Source organism: Chaetodon auriga, chromosome 5 (genome assembly GCF_051107435.1).
Source record: "Chaetodon auriga isolate fChaAug3 chromosome 5, fChaAug3.hap1, whole genome shotgun sequence".
Classification (NCBI taxonomy): Eukaryota; Metazoa; Chordata; class Actinopteri; order Chaetodontiformes; family Chaetodontidae; genus Chaetodon; species Chaetodon auriga.
In genome coordinates this window covers 22,559,857-22,577,916 of record NC_135078.1, presented here as the reverse complement: position 1 = coordinate 22,577,916, position 18,060 = coordinate 22,559,857, and the positions used below count along the sequence as shown (strand labels likewise).

General features: G+C 45.4%; 1 protein-coding gene across 4 annotated transcripts in view; it reads right to left on the bottom strand.

Moving 5' to 3' along the window:
* The window catches only part of LOC143321227 (tetratricopeptide repeat protein 28-like), a 158,925-nt gene that overhangs the window by 97,585 nt on the left and 43,280 nt on the right, over positions 1–18,060 (bottom strand). The window contains exon 1 of one of the 4 annotated variants that reach the window (XM_076731439.1): positions 15,817–16,630. The exons of the other annotated variants lie outside the window; for them this stretch is intronic. Within the exon in view, the coding sequence (XP_076587554.1) occupies positions 15,817–15,843 (27 nt within the window). The 5' untranslated portion in view covers positions 15,844–16,630. Of the gene's footprint in view, positions 1–15,816; positions 16,631–18,060 lie in introns of those variants that run through there. 4 annotated transcript variants of the gene reach the window in all.

Below are 18,060 nucleotides of genomic sequence, written 5' to 3'. Positions count from 1 at the left end.
TTACTCAGCCGAGGTCCCAGTTGCACCCGAGTCATAACCAAATAGACAGCTGCCTGGCAGTCAGTTATGTTCCCACACTTCCCACATGAACAGGGTCCCTCAGCACTTAGCAATGTCAAATGCACCATTCAGATACCCCTAAATATTTAATCAGGACAAGTAAAAGGCAATCTTCTACATCCACTGGCATTAAACATTTAATACCCGACTGACATGATATCTAGTCAGCCGAGACGTAGTCGAGAGACACGTGTGATGGAGAGCTGCAGACACTGGTTCTCTTCCTGGTTAAATTACACAAAGACAACTCCCACGGCGAAAAACACACGACATACAACACTCTGCCAAGCTTAGGTCAAATTCAAGGATCTGACACACCCCCACACAAACAGGCACACTCAAAACACACACACACACAGGCAAAGGTAAGTTTCTATACAAGCATATATCATCTGTGAGAGGTGAAGCACGGAGGAGCCTAGTGAATCCCATCAGTCATGGCTTTAGTCTAAGGTTAAAAGCAGGACAGGGCAGCCACTGTCAGCGCACACAAACCAGCCAAGGACAGAGAGGGAGGGCTGAGGGCGATATGCTGTGCGCCGTAAAGATGTAACATCACAAATCCAGCAGGGGCACAGGTTGTTATGACACTGTTACATTACTGTGGCTCATACAACAGACCACGATGAGTTTACAGGTCTTGGGCAGCACCACGAGCCACGCAAAGAAAAAAATCTGAAAAATCTGGGCGTGCGGAGTTTGAAAGACGTGAGGTTAGCAGACCTCATCTCTGCTTGAGGCTAGCAGCTTGAGGCTGCATTAGCAGCAACTATCATAACTCATCATCTCCGACCAAACTGTTGGCAGCCCAGTTGCATAGTCGGTAATGTAGGTGTCAGGTTTTAGGAAGGAAGAAGAATGCATGGAATAAAAAAGATGATATCTTTAGTTCTGCCGCATTGTTGGTTTTTTTTTATGATCTTTCTTTATGTTAGAAGTATAAATTTATTATCAACTGAGGATGTGAGTCGAGTTGCTTGCAGTCAGTTTGGTGGTTAGTGGACAGAAGAGCAGGGACATGGTGGTGAAGAGGTGTCAGAGGGCAGTGGTTGCAAATTTGTTCAATAAAATCAATGAATGGGAACTCGCTGAAAATATTCAGTGCATGAAGTCGACTAATTATCAGGCTCCTAATGTTGCACATGAACATGAGAGTGACATGAGTTCACTCGGTGGTCATCGCATGTCGGCAGTGTCTGGAGGAAGATGGTGTGTGTGGTCCAAGTCAACAGTATCATGTGGTGTTGTGCAAACACACATATACAGTATATACAATCCATACACACACACGCAAACAGATACAGATGCAGATACTGGAGGTGACCCAGCGCAGTGACAGGGTGGGACGTGACTTGATTAAGAATGGCGAGGTAAGAGTGATAAAGTACCATCTAAATCCACCCACATCCTGTGACCCTGCAATAAGTCAAACACCGTCGACAGCCACGCACACCATAAATAACGCTGTGTGATGTCAGGCTGAGCAGCCCTCCCTCTGCTCAGGTTTAGATTCGTTGTTTGACTAAATGTAAGACTAAAAGTGGAAAACTTTGCTTTCGGGAAAACACACAAAGCAGACATACCCCACATACCAACTAACACGATGCTAACGGCGGCTAAATCTAACTTTCTGTTCTCTATTTTCATGCTCTCCTGGGCCACTTGCACAGACACTGAGGCGAACACAAATAGCACAAACACCAAATTCTGTCTTGTACTTGTGATAATTCATACAATCACACCCAAACACATGAACACATCATGTGGGGTTAATAGAGCAGGTGTCGACTGCAGAGCTCTCCTCGCACCCTTGGCTCCCGAGCCAATATTCTGGGCTAATTTGAATAAAAAAATCGGCAAACATTTGCTGGACCATTCAGGCTAATGTTCAATCTGCTGCTCTTTGACACAGTGCCACCAGGCAGCTCATTTCCATTCCTGAAGCCAGCATTGCAGTGTCATGTGGTGGGACTAGAGAGGCGAAATGAGTAAAACTGGGCGAAGAGGAAAAGGAGCGGGGATGGGGATGATGTGTTTTTATTCCTGTTTGAGCATTCAGCTTGAAAAATATTGTGACTCGTACACACAAATGTGTCAGCGGAACATCATCAAGGTCAAGGTAGAAAATAGAATTCTGTTGCTCTTTAAACAAACCGGCACAGGTGCAGGAAAGTGCAGAAGAAAGCACAAATATTTGACAGAGAAATAATGGTGTGGAAAATACATGAAATTGTAGGCAGAGTCTTGCGTTTTGGGTAAACACTCACCACAGGCTCTGGCTTTCTCAAGATGCTCCGAGAGAAACACACACACACACACACACACACACACACACACACACACATATATATATATATATATATATATATATATCTCCATCTCAGCTGATGTGTAAAGCTTTTACACACACATCAGCTCACATCTCTCAACCTGCCAGCACATACAAAGTGACACACAGACGCAAACAGACAACAGTGGGATCATCTCTTTTGGAAAAGTAGTAAATGAGAAAAGAGGATGGAGGCATGAAAACATGCTCCTATGATGATATGCCGCTTGCTTTTATGTATAGCAAGAGTTTCCACTCAATTTCCTCCTCTTATTTCAGCACCATCCTGAAGATAATATCTCCCTCTGTCTCTTTCTCTGTTCCAAAGGCATGATGAGGGTTGCATAAAATTAGCTGCTTGACAGGGGGAACGTGTCTAGGGGCAACATGGAGGACCTTGTTTCCAAAGAGTCTCGACACACTCTGCTCAACCCCCCATATCCCCGAGTAACAACACAAGATCAGATAGAGAAGGGGAGAGGCCTGTTTAAAATAGCACCCCACAGACACTCTTCTGAAGATTTGAACTACCAGCAAAAAAATACAGAGCGGAAAATTATGAACTCGGCGCTGACATTTTGGATATGTTCTTGTAGGTTTCTCCCACCCAAAATGAATTATGGATTAATGTTGTGGACGTATGTTGTTTATGGCAGTTAAAGGAATCAGCAGCTCTTGTCAAAAAAAAGAAAAAAAAAAAAAAGCCAGTGGTGAATCTGTCATCTCGCGCTCTGAAAACAGACAGGTCGGAGCCTTAAATGCTTCATCCACTCGCTGGTATCCCCGTCCAATTACAACTCGTCCCATCAAGCCCTTTCTTTCCACACTCTCACGGGCTGTCAGATTCCGATACGGGGGGCGTTGCAATTTTGAAGGTCGGTCAGTCTGCGCACTTAACCTCATTTCCCAACACTCTGCCTTTCCCAGAAGAGCCTTTTGATTGGTGTCCATTTGAAAAGCGGGCTTTGGGTTTGACGGGAGGGGTACGGAGGGTAGGGGAGATCAGCGTAGCCTGAGAAAGGAGCTTTTTGGAGCACGACTCCTGACTGCAGTCAGTTATAATGGTTTTCAATTAACCAAGGGAAAAGACTGAGAGCTAATCTGAGCTAGCACAGGAGAACCAGTCATGCAATATTCATGTACACAAACTAATGAAAGCCCAGATTAGCCTACATATTTACATGGGGTCGGTGCTGTGTCGTCCACACATTAAAGGAACGTGGTGCCAAGAGGAGAGAAGGAAAAAGACAGAAAGTGGAGGATGGCACGCTGGGAAAAGGAATGAGACTTGAAGTGATAATGAAGAGTAGAAAGGAGATCAAGAGAGAAGGAAATCAAGGGGGAAAAATGAGAGGTCAACGGGACACCGGAAAGACCTTGAACGGAAAGGAAATGGGATCATGAGATAAAGAGGTGAAGAAAAGCAAGAGGAGGTGCGACTCCTCAAAAGAGATTAAGGATCATCTGCATTTTGCCTTTTCATCTGCCATGGCTGTAATCATTCCTCACTAAAGGCAGACACCAGCCCCCACTCAAAATGACACCAATCTGAATGAGTGATCTTGACAAATTGGGCTGCTGGAGAAAAGGGATGCTCTTTTGACTGAGGAGAGGGGCTGCAGACAGTGGGGAGTCTACGGCAGGACAAAGATATAACTGTAATTGGCTGCTACACTCTCCTTCCCCTAATCTCCGACCACAGAGAGCGGCGGCTGCAGAAAATGGGACAGCGAGCACGAACAGATTGCCACAACAGCAAAACGCTCAGCAACCGCGAATTTCAATAACGTCTGAGATGTTATGTGCATGCATCAGAACAATATGGGAAATTCATCTGTAATCCTTAGTAGGTCACAAAAGACTTAAAAGACTTCAAAGCTGGATTAATGTGTGACTGGACATACCAATTCCACACTGGGTAACTTCTTACCAAGCATTAACATTGTATGTCAAACAAGAAGCTAATCGTGGGTTTAGTTAGAAAATATCCTTTGACCTTTTGTAGAGGTCTCAGAATTAATTTTATGCTCCACAGATATCTAATTTTATGCTTTTACGGACTTACACATTTGCAGAATAATGGAAATGTCCTGATATTTTTCTTCACTTAGGAATCAACTGAGCCTGGTGTGCTGCTGTGTTAAGTGTCTGCTTCTGTTTCACTTCACGACTCGTATGTAACAGGCTTGTGTACGTACGCTGATGGGCTTACACTGAAAGGCGATACAGAAACAACCAGCTTATCCTCACCAGGAAAACTGACAGTGTAAGTCGTCTGTGCAAGTAGGTTATCACCACAAACTCTATAAAACAAGGACTTTGCTGCCAAAATGTAATTTGAATGATTGAGTATATAAAAAAAAATCACCACCTGTACAGTGTGAACATGTTTATTTCTGTTGTAAAGTTTTAAGATGGAGGTCTATGGGGATTGACACACTTTTGGAGGCAGCCTCAAGGGGCCATTTGAGGAACTGCAGTTTTTGGCTCTTTGCATTGGCTTCATTTTTCAGCCCCGGAGGCCGCCACTTGATTGCAAGGAGCAAAGTCAGGTAACATGGTATAAAGAACAGGAAAGTGCCTGGGGCCTAAACTTAAGGTGAATGCAACCATTTCACAACATTAACCACGTGAAGATCCGGTATGCCTGTCGCTGGTACTCTCCAACACTCATATTTATCGTTTTGGGGGTGATTGGCAATCAACCGATTCAGTCATTCAGGTATGAGGACGTGTTAGAAAGAGCACAATTTCTGGCTGATTTGAGGAAAACTCTCATTCTCTTGTTTCAACAACCCAAGGAGACTAATGAATTCACCAATGTGCTGGGCTAGCAGGTTCTCCCCCCACTCGTCTGTACCTGCCTCAACTTCGGGAAATGAAATGTGAGAAATGGGCCAATTTACAGCTAAAGGCTGTTTCTTCCTCAGAGACACCAACATAAAGATGGAGTACAGATGATATGCAGACGTAGATGGGGAGAGATGAGGGGTTTGAATTTAGACAGAGAGAAAAAAGGAGGAAAGAGATGTGAGACAGGAAAGCAAGACGTTGGCACTAATATGAGTGTCATCTCTGAGGGTAGACAGAAGTGCTTGAATTGCATTTTTGGCCTTTAACTTCTCTTATACAAAGAGACTGCAGCTGAAGAGCGGCTCTTGATCTTTCCAATCAGCTACCATGACAAGAGCTGCTCAGATATTCAACAAGCAGAAACAAAAGAGGATGTCAGCATGAAGAAGTTCGCTGCACTCAGAGAAGTTTGAAAGAAAGACAAAGAAGTTGGAAGACGCAGGCAGAACAAAGGAAGGACGACAGAAACGAATCTGAGAGGTCCTCACCATCTGTTCGTAATTATGTGAGGGGTCCATGCTCAAATACTCCATAGCCCACCATTTCTTACAGTACTGCCACAGCTCTGTTACAATATCTAATCACAACGCTCTCACCATCAAGGCAATCTGTGTTCAACTCGTCTCATGTACGAAGTGTCCTCTGCAGACAGCAGCATAACGTGGAGGTGTTAGCTGTCTGAATACGTGTGGAAACCAGGTCATTGTTTTCTGCATTTCCATCCTAAATTCCTTAAATAATGAGACACCGACAGCGTTTCTGACACGGTGGCAGTTTCTGCTTGGTGGAATAAACTAAGCGCTGCAGACTGCTGGAGACAAAGCTTTCTGATTGCTCTGACATCACAGCTGTTAACTCCTCAGCATAGCTTTGAAAGGACGAGACCAGGAGGTGGGTGGGCTGCTGGGAGGGGTATCATTTCTCGCCTCTACACCCAACCGCCCCCTCCTCCCTTCCTCACGGGACCAGTTACATTTTCATTTGATAGGAACTGGAAAACCACCATCTGTAATTAGATTACAAACAGATAGAAGGAATGAGAAAAAAATGCTTAGTTAATTAACTCAAACCATATTCTAATCAGGTTTCATAACTCCCCCTCCTCTCAACAACCTCCGATCTGAATCCTCTCACAAATCCCCCGGGACCCACCATCACACAAGCCAAGAAGAGACGGGCACTCAAACAAGATCATTTGACGCTAATTTCCCAAACAGGAAAGCACTTAAAGACGCGCTCTGATTGAGACAACTGAGCACGTGCATCAATAGCTGATGAGGAAAATGCAACAGAACGCGTGTTGGATGAAAGGTCGAAAAACATCTTTCTGTCTCGCCTTGTTTTGTGTACGTTTCCCGAGATGAGCAGTTCCTGTGCCAGGGCGGCAGTTTCCGTCATCGCAGGAAACGAGGACAGGGAATTAAATGAGTATCTCTTTATGAGAATGGGGACAAGTGGTTGTGATAACAGTCAAAGAGGTGTCGCAGAAGGAGTGTCGCCCGCCACATTCGCATCTCCATTATCTGTCAACCTGCCAGTCCATCTGTCTGTTTGCCACACAGTGCTCAGAAGACTGACAAACTCCATTTACAAAGGAAACATGTGTCACATGTGCTGTGCAATGAGGACAAGCGGCACCATACATGTGGCACACCGATCAGCAGTTTCGCTATTGTTCACCATTTTTCATCAGTGTCTAATTATTACTCCTGTAGTAGAAATAAAGAATCCCAAAGCATTTTATCAAAGCTGTCTCGCAGACAGCCATCAGATTGACAGCTCAATCATGCAGCCATTACATTTGTCTCTCACTTTGATTAGAAATCCATTTCAAATGTCAAGTCAATTTTTATTTTCCAGAACAAAGCACAGCACAGGAACAAAATAAAAAGGAGAGAGGACAGACACCGCTGAAACAAGAGGAGCAAGAGATTACATGTCAAACAGTGTCTCCGCACTGTTTCTTCAGCATTAAGATATCCCAAGTTTCTCTCCCCAGGAAAGCGTCACAGGGCCTCTTCCAACAGCTCCTGACATTTTCTCTACGAGCAAGGTTATTGTTTATCTTACAAAAACGACAAATCTAAGCTGCAAGATTTGGTACGTTTCTATTGATTAAGGCCTTGGACCATGTAATTTCATCATCTGCAGAATCACAGCAACAGGGACAAACCAACTTATTAAATTAGCGTTTTAACACAGTCTCTCGAAAAGACACACTTCAAAACACCAACTGGCAGAGAAACACCCAACATTGTCAACAGATTTGAATTGTTCATTTGGGACCAGCAGCACGTTGGCACATGGATGACTGCTTTAATTTCTAAACACCTGCTCACTCTCTACTTAGACCACAAAATACAACCGGCACAGAGATTTTCCTCCTCTCCAGCAAACAATCCCGGTCTGCCATTTCACTGAGAGCGGTACCACAGCCAACCCGTCTCCCCCGAGTGTAGCCATGCATGTGTGTGTGCGTCAGAAGAGCCACCATCACAGCAGCCTGCACCTGCTCTGCCTGAGGCCCTGCTCTGTTAGCTCGGAGCAGCAGCACTATGCATAGATGGAGGAATGAGGGGATGGAGTGACAGAAAGCTGGGGGAAACAGATCTGTTGGCGTAAATGTCAACAGCTTACCTCAAACCGAGTGTAGAGCATTTGAGGACCTAATATGAATTCACATGAATTTCAAGCTGATAGCGCTTGAGCTTGTGTGCACTGCAACGCTATAAATAATACAACGTCCCAGTTGTCTGGAAGAAAATAAAACCCAGTGCTTCCAGGTAAGAAGTCTGTGCAAGTTCAGCTGTGCAGCCTTCCAGGGACCACTGAAGGCAGGCAGCTTAGCCTGTTCGAGGGTTTCTGCTGCCGGTCAGAGCCTGATGGACACGTGCAGTCGTGCTCACTGACAGACTCAGGCATGGACAGTTTCACATGTCCAACTGCCAGCCAGCATGGCTATGTTACAATAATGTCCCCAGGGCACTGTTGGAAAACTGTGCACTGCCCAGCGGCAACAAACGAGAAGCATTCAGTGTCTGTAAAGTATAATATATCCATTCATTATAACACAAGGCTCAGCAGCTTGAGTCAGCACCTGAGCTGTACCTTCACTTCATCCAGACATAATGGGGCAGCTGTACTGTACTATTGCAGCAAAATGGCAAATGCTGTTACAGCAGTTGCAGTCTTCCGAATAAGACAACACTGTTCGTAGGAAGTTGCGGTCTTTTGTTCCAATGACTGATGATGTATCTTTTTTTACAGCTCTCATTGGAGCAGCTGGAATGAATGTATATACCAGCTTTTACTGCAGAAGACAGAGTAGCATTCAGAGCACTAAACATGCTCCGTGCAGCGTGATTTCATCATGCAGAACACCCAGACAGGTGGCGAAGGCAGCAAACACATTTTACATGTCCATAAAGGCAGGCATTACTTAAAACAACGTAACGTCACACCATAGACAGACATGTGCTGTCTGGCCGGCCCCTGTAGAGGCGTTCAGCCTTGTACAGTATATTTAAACAGCTAAGAAGCTGCTGATGCTTGAGATTTCACAGTGGTAACTGGAGCACTCTCCAGACTGCTGAACAATACATGCTGTAATGTGGCCTCTGACCCCAGTCGCAGGAATATAGATCAAGAGAGAGGACTGGAAGGTGGGGGTGGGGGGGTGGGGGGGCAGGGGGGACGGGGGGGACAGGGGGGCAGGCTCGAAGAGAGAGGGAGAAGGTAAAGTATGTCAGTATCTCTGATGGATGGTAATATTGCAGTTTCCATAAATCATATCTTATCTGACACAAGGATATCGCTCACTTGTCAAGACAACCATTTTCCAAAAGACTTCAAGACGAATGCAAAAAAAGCAGTTTAAAATGCACAAATACAGACAGTTTGTGGGATAAACAAGCTGACACATACATTCACGGACACACAAACAGATCTTCCACATCTTTTTTTTATAAGCAGCTCCTTTAAAGGAAGGTGGCAATGCAATTTACTGGAGCCGGGAGGGTGGGGTGCGCATTAAGGTTCAAGTCACATCCACAAATGTAGGCTGCAGGGAGTGGCAGCAAGAAATAAACAAAACACTTTCAGGTTTTAGACAGCCACGAGAACACGCACAACAGGAGGTAACACCGCTGGGGTGAACGCAGAGGGGGCAGAGACGAGCCGTAGTGAGGGGGGAGGAGGCAACGACAGAATTAGACTATGAGTAGCTATGACTCTATTAGACTGCAACAGATCATGTAGTTAAATATATAAAATCTATGAGGCATGAGATCATTTGAGATGGTGAAGCATGGGGGGGTGGACCACAGAGGTTTGTTCTGTCGTCCTCATTACTGAAGCTACCTCAGTGCGCCTGTCAGTCACCACCTGTCTGTCTGCCTTGTTAAGGGGGCTGGAATCATGAACCTCCCTTAGGAGACAAGCCTACGGAGTATGTGGAAGTGCTCCTGGCTCACATAACTTAGCAACTCTAAACATATGCCTGACATTAGCATCCCAGTACAACTCTCATATAAATAAATCCAAACTTACAAGAGAGAACAGCAGCGAAACCAAGGCCCAAGAGACAGAGATGGAAAAGGCTCAGTGGGTCCTGCTCGCCACCATTTCTCCTTCCTTCCTGTACGATTTTACAGCCAGCAGTAAAAACCTTTCTTAGCTACCCTCGCCACTTTCATCGCGGCAGGAAAAGTAAGGAGGCAGGGCCAGACAGGCCAGAGTGACGGCGAGGGGAACTAAAACAATCTGCTCTGGGCCTTGTTGTTTCTGTGACCCCTGGAGAAGCACTCTGCTGAGGCCGTTTGTGTGTGTCTCTGCTACACTGTTAGACTGCAAAAACACTGCACAGCACCTCCTCTTTGAAGACCGAAGGGAAGAAGGAGACTCGGACTAATCCCGTTCGCTTCACTCTTTTACCATGTGCCATTCATCCAAGTGGGCAGTGGTCCCGAATATTCAGGGGTTAATTGACTCTGTTTTTTTTTTTCCATGGTCAATAATCATCAATAATCTACTCAAGAACGAGATACTGACCACTCAGGTGCCAGATCAGGCCATCAATCTAAGGAATGGAATGTCTAGTCCTGGCTACATGAAGGCTACAGCTAAGCCATGGACACACTCCTGTAAAATTGAGCCTTCAAAGAAGGGCTTATGAATCCCATCTCTGACAAAAGAAGAGATGGAATTAGTGGGATTTAGGGGCGTCAGCATGAGGCAGGGTGGTATTAAGGATGCTCTTCACACGTCTCCATCCAGGCTGGATCGCAGGCCCTCTTTAGAACACACTAGCAGCGAATGTCTGTCACAACATACAGCACCGGGCAGGATGGAGACAGCTGCAGAGCCTAAAGGCTGAGCTGATACTACGCCCGGCCCCACTGGAACCAGTCCAGTGTGGAGTTATACAGGAATGTAGGAACCGCGGTTTTGGCAGCTGTACTCTGATAAATGTTGTGAAACAGAGAAAAGTATGCATGTTTTCCAGACCATATGCTGAAGAGATGTGTCCCCGGTGCCATTGAGAGCCCTTATTCAAAACATGCTTCAGCCAGCTTATATCTGAAACATTGGCTCTCTTCAGTATATGCAATACTGAGGACATAATACGGAAGCTTAACCGATGAAAAGAATGAAAAGAATAGAGCTTAAGTCCTGCAGAGGACTGTTCCACCTCATAGAACAAGGAAATGTGTTCCTATTGATGTGGTCCATCAAGTCAGGTCCGCTTTATTCCCGGTGGAGGCACCCAGAGGCAGGCACCTCCTGAGCCCTGAGAGCAGCTGACCACACCCCTGGAACAATGACCTCAATAAACTCAAACACAGTTCCATTTGCTCAAACAGAAGCACTGGGGGGTAGAGGAAAGCTGTAGCAAATCAGAAATGAGTGCTCTGAGGCTTGGAGGGAAACATTACAAATGGACTGCTCTACACATAAATCAATTTTTGCATTTACTACTTGCTATCCAAAAATCCATCTCCACACTCACAGTGGAATGTGCACGTCCCACGAATGAGGATTAATGAGAGCAGGATGGCCCAGTCACGACCGTCTCTATTGTTTCTCCTGTTGTATTTTGACAGCGGACTCCCAAGAGTGCCTTACAGGGCACATGCCTGCAGCTTGAGGGTACTGCAGACCACTGCATCACAATACGAGCAGGGGAGGCCTTCCATTCCAGGAAGCTCCTCGTTCTGTCCTCCATCTCTGTCCAGTTTTCCCATTGGGAGGCGGTGGACTGGGATTAACAGAGCGAGTACAGCACATAAATTTCAGCTGTATTGCTGAGTCGCTGTTCCCCACGCAACCCCTCCTTACCTGACCCAATCCCCCCGCCCCCCACCCCTATCCATCCCAGGAGGATGGGCCAGGAGGCTGGCCACGCAGCCGCATCCCGTTCCACTCGGCATGCTGGGCCGTAAATACTGCGCAGCATCAGGAACAGCAGGTGCTATCACTCCCTATCATTAATTATCCCTGCTGCATCACTCCAGGGCCCCTCACTCCTAAACTCCAAACCTCTACCTCCTGCACCATCTTATTCTCCAGCCTCAAACCCCTTTCCCATTTTCTCTCACTTTCCTGAATTCCAACCATCTCAAATGTATCTTCTATCAATGTGGACAGCTTTTCTTCTCCTCAAAATCCACCCATCTATCTCCTTATTTCCTACAATCCTACAATCTAGCTCCCATTCATTTGCTCCCTGATGTATCTCAATCTTTGTCCAGCACTCTCAGCTTCTCCCAAGTGATTCCTCCCCCCCGGCAGCCTCGCCCACTTTCTTCCCCCCTCAGATGTGTGTCTTGGAGTGCTTCTCTTCTCTCATTCTGACGGGTTTTCCCTTCCTGTAAATGTATTCCAAAACTGCTGTGCTGCTGCCAGCCAGGAGACGTCACATGGACTGATGGAGCGCTGGGGGGAGAGATAGCCCGTTCCCCCCACCGGAGAGCTCATAAATAATATCGAATCAAAGAGGAAAAGCAGCATGAGAAACTCCCCGAGGTGAAAAGCCAATGAACGTGGTCAGAGATGTAAGAGTGCGCCTGCTGATGGTAAAAGTCCGAGCTCCCAGTGTGTCTGGCCACAGAAACATGAGCAGGGCATCCTGTCCCTCTCAGGTGAGAAGGCTTCATGTCGACTGTGTGGAACCCACAGACACATCTGGCACAACCACAAAAACAAACAGTCGCTTCCTTCTGACTTGGTCACACTGCCACAAGGCATAGTGTGGACTCGAGATGCAGAGCCCGGCTTCGTAATATGAGACCATCCAACACATTACCAGGTTGTGAGCAATTCTGCTCAAGATAACATGGGGTGATGATGACTTAAAAACACATCTGGCAGCAAAAAAAAGAACCACAGAATGTTTTTCAGCTCTCCCAAAAGAAATTCATGGACTTGGAAAAACCACAGTCAAACTCAAATATCTCATACGGGAGCCCAGGTCGTCTGTACGAGGGGATTATTACGGCCCATATTTACCTCTATTGTTAGGCTACGACCTCTAGTGGTATTTAGGACAGGAGCAACGGAGGAAGTCAGGTGTACAAAGAGCAAGAAAGTCCACATTTGGAGGAGGTGGGTTGGATGGAGGGGTCAAACAAACACTCTCACCCAGGAGACCACGGCGAAACCAAAAGTAAACTGGACCCGTTTCACAATGTTAACCACGTGATGATGCGGCCACGGTACAACAATGGTGGAGTACGCCCATCGCTGGTGCTCTGCAGTGGTCATGTTGTTTTGGGAGTCAAAATGTTGGATGCAGACAGGTATACCGCACAAAGAACTGTGCCAAGCAACTGGAGTCAAACATACAAAGACAGAAACAACAATGTTTCTGTTACCCAGCGACCCCACAGGTTCTTCCTTCTCTGAACTTGGTGGCTTACATTCATTTCAGCACACCTTCAGGCACACTGCCATCTCTTTCCTGACTCAATCAGCCAACTTTCCCTGAGGACAGGCACTGTCCATGCTTCTTAAGGCTTCCTTTCCTCTAATACAACACAACCACAGAGGACTGCAGTGACCGCTGCTGTACACCCACCCTTCCCCATTCATGCTATCAGGCAGAGCAAGAGCCATGTTAGCATTCCTGAGCTTCACAAACACAAAAAGTGTCTCTTTACTTTAAAAGGAAAGGAGAGGCTACCTGTGGATCATCGCACTTGACTTCTAAGTCCATCTAAAAAGCTACGTCTACAGACAACATTGATTGTCACTGGGCAGACTTACTCTTATCTAACCATTATCAGACACCATGTCCGTGGCAGCCTTTAGTCACATGTCTCCCAGTCCACATTTTGTGTAATAGACTCTCTCTGAATCGGCTCAGGCGGTCAAAGCAACTCCACCAAAATTGCAGGAAAAGAAAGTTAATCACACAAATCCCCTGTGAAAGAAAAAAAAAAGAAAAAGATTTCACTCGCTTTCTCTTTCCAGAACAGATAAGCTATCTGCCAGCAGCATTAAGGGAATTGCTCTCGCTTCTCTTCAACATCACACATTTGGAATTTTGACTCATTAGTGTAATCCATTATGAAGAGGCGGACAGGACACTCAGCCCGAATCAATTTGATTCTCCTACACTTTCTATTGATTCCCATCGGACTAGAAGTGGAGTAAAGCGACAGATTGAATAGCAGATAAACAAGAAGCCAGAGTGGGAAAATTCAAGGATCTTTTGTGACATTACTGCGTGTGCACTTTCTAAAGAGAGCACTGCATTCTATAGAAATCACTTTCTTTACAATGTGCAGCACAATAGCTGCTTTTACTCCAGCGTCCTGCCTGCAAAGTTCAATATCTCAGTATAACAGAGGGCATCACTGGCAATGAACCAGAGTTCAGGGTGAAGGGACAATGTCAGAAACACACACGTGTACAGTGATTCAAAACACTGTACACTGCTCTGTTTTCTCCTCTAGGTGCTTGTGTTCATGGTTTTGCATCAAGCAGGTTCATTAATCAGCATCACATGAAACAGATTAACCATTTTCCTCTTTGATGAGAATTAGCGCTCCGGTGTGCTCGCCTTAATAAAATATATAATGAAAAGAGTATTTACATATGAAGGACAGTTTTACTCTTATGATTATTTCAGGTTGAGCACATGTGACTGCAGTGTGGCTGGGAATCAATTCCTGCAGTGAGGAAAGGCTTTTAGTCCTCAAAGGGGGGTCTCGTGGATGATTCTGGCAGATACACTGCACAGCTGTAGAAATCATTAAGGCGTGCTCACAGCTTTTATTTTCTCTGCTGATAATTCAACATTAAGAAGCTTGGTTTCGATCATTTACTTTCATCTCATCTTACAGGATGAGATTATCCACATTAATGACACTTGGTGTGGAACAAACGACGTGCAGAAATTAATTTAGGCAGGGAGATGGCAAGTTATTAAGATCAAACACACTAGAGCGGGTTTCCACTACCACCAGTGCCAGTAGTAGTGGTTACACTGCTTGGGGTGCTGGTAAGCCATGCTCTTTATACTGGGTGGTTATAAAAACAGAACATCATCATCATCATGTCTCAGCTGAGAAGGCAGAAATATCTGGGCCAGAAGGAAAAAAAATCCTGCGAATGTTTATGCAGCAGCTCAACAAAGCCTTTTTTGGGGGGAGAAAGTTTAGAATGATGCAAAACAGTTGACAGAGGAGAGAAAATAGTTGCTCATCCTTTCATTTTTCTGTCTTTGACTCTAGACCAGTGTAAGGCCCACTTCTGCAAAGGAGGGCTGCTTCTTGTCAGACAAGTGCCCCCTGCTGGTAAAAATCCGAACCAAAGGCAGTATAGTGCTACCAATTTTTTATAGACCCCAGATGATTTTCAGACATTTTCCATGTTGTAATACTCCAAGGCTACGAAAATGGAGCAACAAGAGAATGCATGCAGAATACAAATTTGTCTACAAAACGCTATGTTGAGTGGTGGAAAAAAGAAACCAAGACACATGATTTAGTCTTCTTAAATGATCCTCCTGAAGGTTTTGAAGGATGGGGTGCCAGTTCAGTGTGAAACTTTCAGGTGTAAATCGTGCTGAGGTGCAACGTTTCACTTTCTAGGTTCTTAAAAGGTTCAATTTTGAACAGGACGCAGGATTAAACACTGTTTGTGGCCACAGCTCACAACAAGGAGACTAATCACTGATGTCTTGATTAGTCCAGAGCATACAAACACACGCAGAGTGTTAAGGATTAACATAACAACACATTCATACCCCCTGTTGTGCACTATTAGCAGCCTGTATTATAGGTGGTATACAGTACAGTGCACGACAGCTGAGTGCTGTCTCACAATCGTTTGGACAGAGTGGGAGAGAACGTATAAATAGATCCAAGTGAAAAGGTAATAGAAACTCTTCTTTGGTTACAGTTCAGTGCTGTTGTGGTTATTACTATGTACGGGTTCTATCTATCATTTGCAGTAAGCGAATAGGAAGAGCAGCAGTCTGTGACCGAGCCCCTCTTTCCAACTTGTGATCCGGCAGAAAAACGTTATTTATCGCTATAATTGACAAATACATAAACATAAGACAGACTCACCTTCTTCCGGGGCTGCCATTTCATCATATTTGTAAACCAAAATTGAACAGCATTAAGATATTATATGAGAATGGAATGTAGATTCAAAGAAATCCAGAGCGCAAGTCATGCTGCCTCTCGACTTCCCTCAATTTTGCAGCAGATTTTCTCCAAGAAGCGATGCATGATGATGTGCGACTCTCAGCTTTGCGGCAATTTTGGGGGAGACAGCACAGTCAACACAAATCATACACCGGTTAAATCCACAGTGGAGCCCGGAGAATAAATCAGAGACACATGGTGTCGACTGACAACGTTTGGGGGAAAGGTTCCTGTGCGTAAATCCAAAGTATGAGTCCGTTATGAAGCAACTCCCTCCTCAGTCGGCACGCAGGGATCGGCGCCCCTAGGACCAATCCGGACTGTGTATGAGGAAAAATTTATTCTTAAACTTTTTCCAAACGAAGTCGTCCTGTAAGTAGGCTACAGCATAGGTCCAGCGCTGCTCGATCCAGAGCAAACGATCGGACGACGGAATGTGTGCCAAAATACAGAAATATTCATCACAGTGGTCAAATCCCGTTTTCCAGCGACCGAAACACACTTTTGGAAGTATTCATGGAGAAACAGTCCAACACAGCCCGGCGGAGACAGCGCGACAAGCAGGGAGATCACTTTCAGGGGAGGAGGGGGTACAAGCACCAAAAGGAAAAAAGAGAAAAAAAATCCCTGGAATTTCTGTGAGGAGCTGGAAGGATATCCTGATTCCTGCTACAGCAACAAACTGGACTACGGCTCTCAGATGACTTCCTTGCCTGCGCTCCTGCAGCTTTGCAGTTAGCAGACTTGGAGCAGTGGAGCTGAGCAGGCAGAAGGCAGCAGGGTCATAGCGCCGCCGGACGCACATTCGCCAAAGAAAGTGCGCTTTACAGTTACGCACGAAGCTGACGCTGCCGCGCGCGCAGGACGCAGGCGGTGGTTCGGCGTGTGCTCATGGGAACTTTTCCAGCTAACAGCCGCATGCAACCCTGCTGTGTCCGTCCAGCATGCTGTATATACAGCGCAGGATACTGACGTATGATTTGGTAATCTGCGTCCTGGTGTCAAAATGTAGTTACAAAGTGAAAGTTGTCTGTATGCTTTAACTGTATTTCCAACAGAATTCAATAAACATAATGCACAATGTAAAGGGACCTATAATAAGGGTTCAGTAGTTCCAATACAGTCATCACAGAGTAAAATTTCCTGTAAGGATTTAATGTTTTGCTAAAAAAAAAATAAAAAAAAAAAAACTCCAAAAGGATCTCTAAAGATCTTTACTGCAGTCTGTTAAACTACAAACTGGCACATGCAGAAAGGTGCAGCAGGTGCTCAGCAGGTTTGTGTGTATCTCTGCAAGGCTACACAAACTCATCACAGTTTAAAGTGGTATTAATGAGCTGTGGAGATTCAAATAACGTCACACTCCACTGCTGCGGTGGCTTTCTGCCTTCATCAGTAGAGACTTCTGTCCTTATTTTTGTGAGAACAGCAAATTGAATTCTTGCATAAAAGGCACGTTTCAGAGGATGTTGAGCCTTGGGCGATGGAGACAACCAAAGCCCTGTTTGTGTACACTTTCCCTGTTTCCTTCTTCTGAGAGCAGCTGTCACATATAGTATACTGAGCAATATTTTACTGCACGCAGCCATCAGACGCATAATGTCGTTTGGCTGGAGTGAGAAACTATTTGCAGCCTCCCCATGTATAAAAACTGACTTTTTATCATTAATTGTGGAAGTGGGTTGAAATAAAATTCAAAACAGAGGACATGGTAATTCTGGTAAGAAACCTCTCACCACAATCGCTGCCACAGTCACAGAACGAAAACAGTTTTAAAACAGAGCAGATATCAACAGTCAAAACAGATCTACTGGTGCTGAACCCAGATGCTGCGGCACAAAACCATAATATTCATCAGTGCATATGTCACGGCGTTAATACAGTAACACGGATAAAAGAACAATAAAAGAAAGGTGAATTTGAAAAAAAAAAGGTCAATACTGACGGTGAAATTTAAATTGGTTTAGGTAATGGACTCCATGGAGCTGCGAGTTGGTCAATAAGCTGGTGTCTGTTAGGGTCAGCGGGGTCCCAGTACACCCAAGGGTCACTCAGATAACAAAAGACAAGTAGGAGGAGGGGGACAAGCTGGCATATGGCCTTATGGACGCACTCCTGCTGTGCACTGGAGCTCATGAGACACTTGGTAATCCACATGGATGA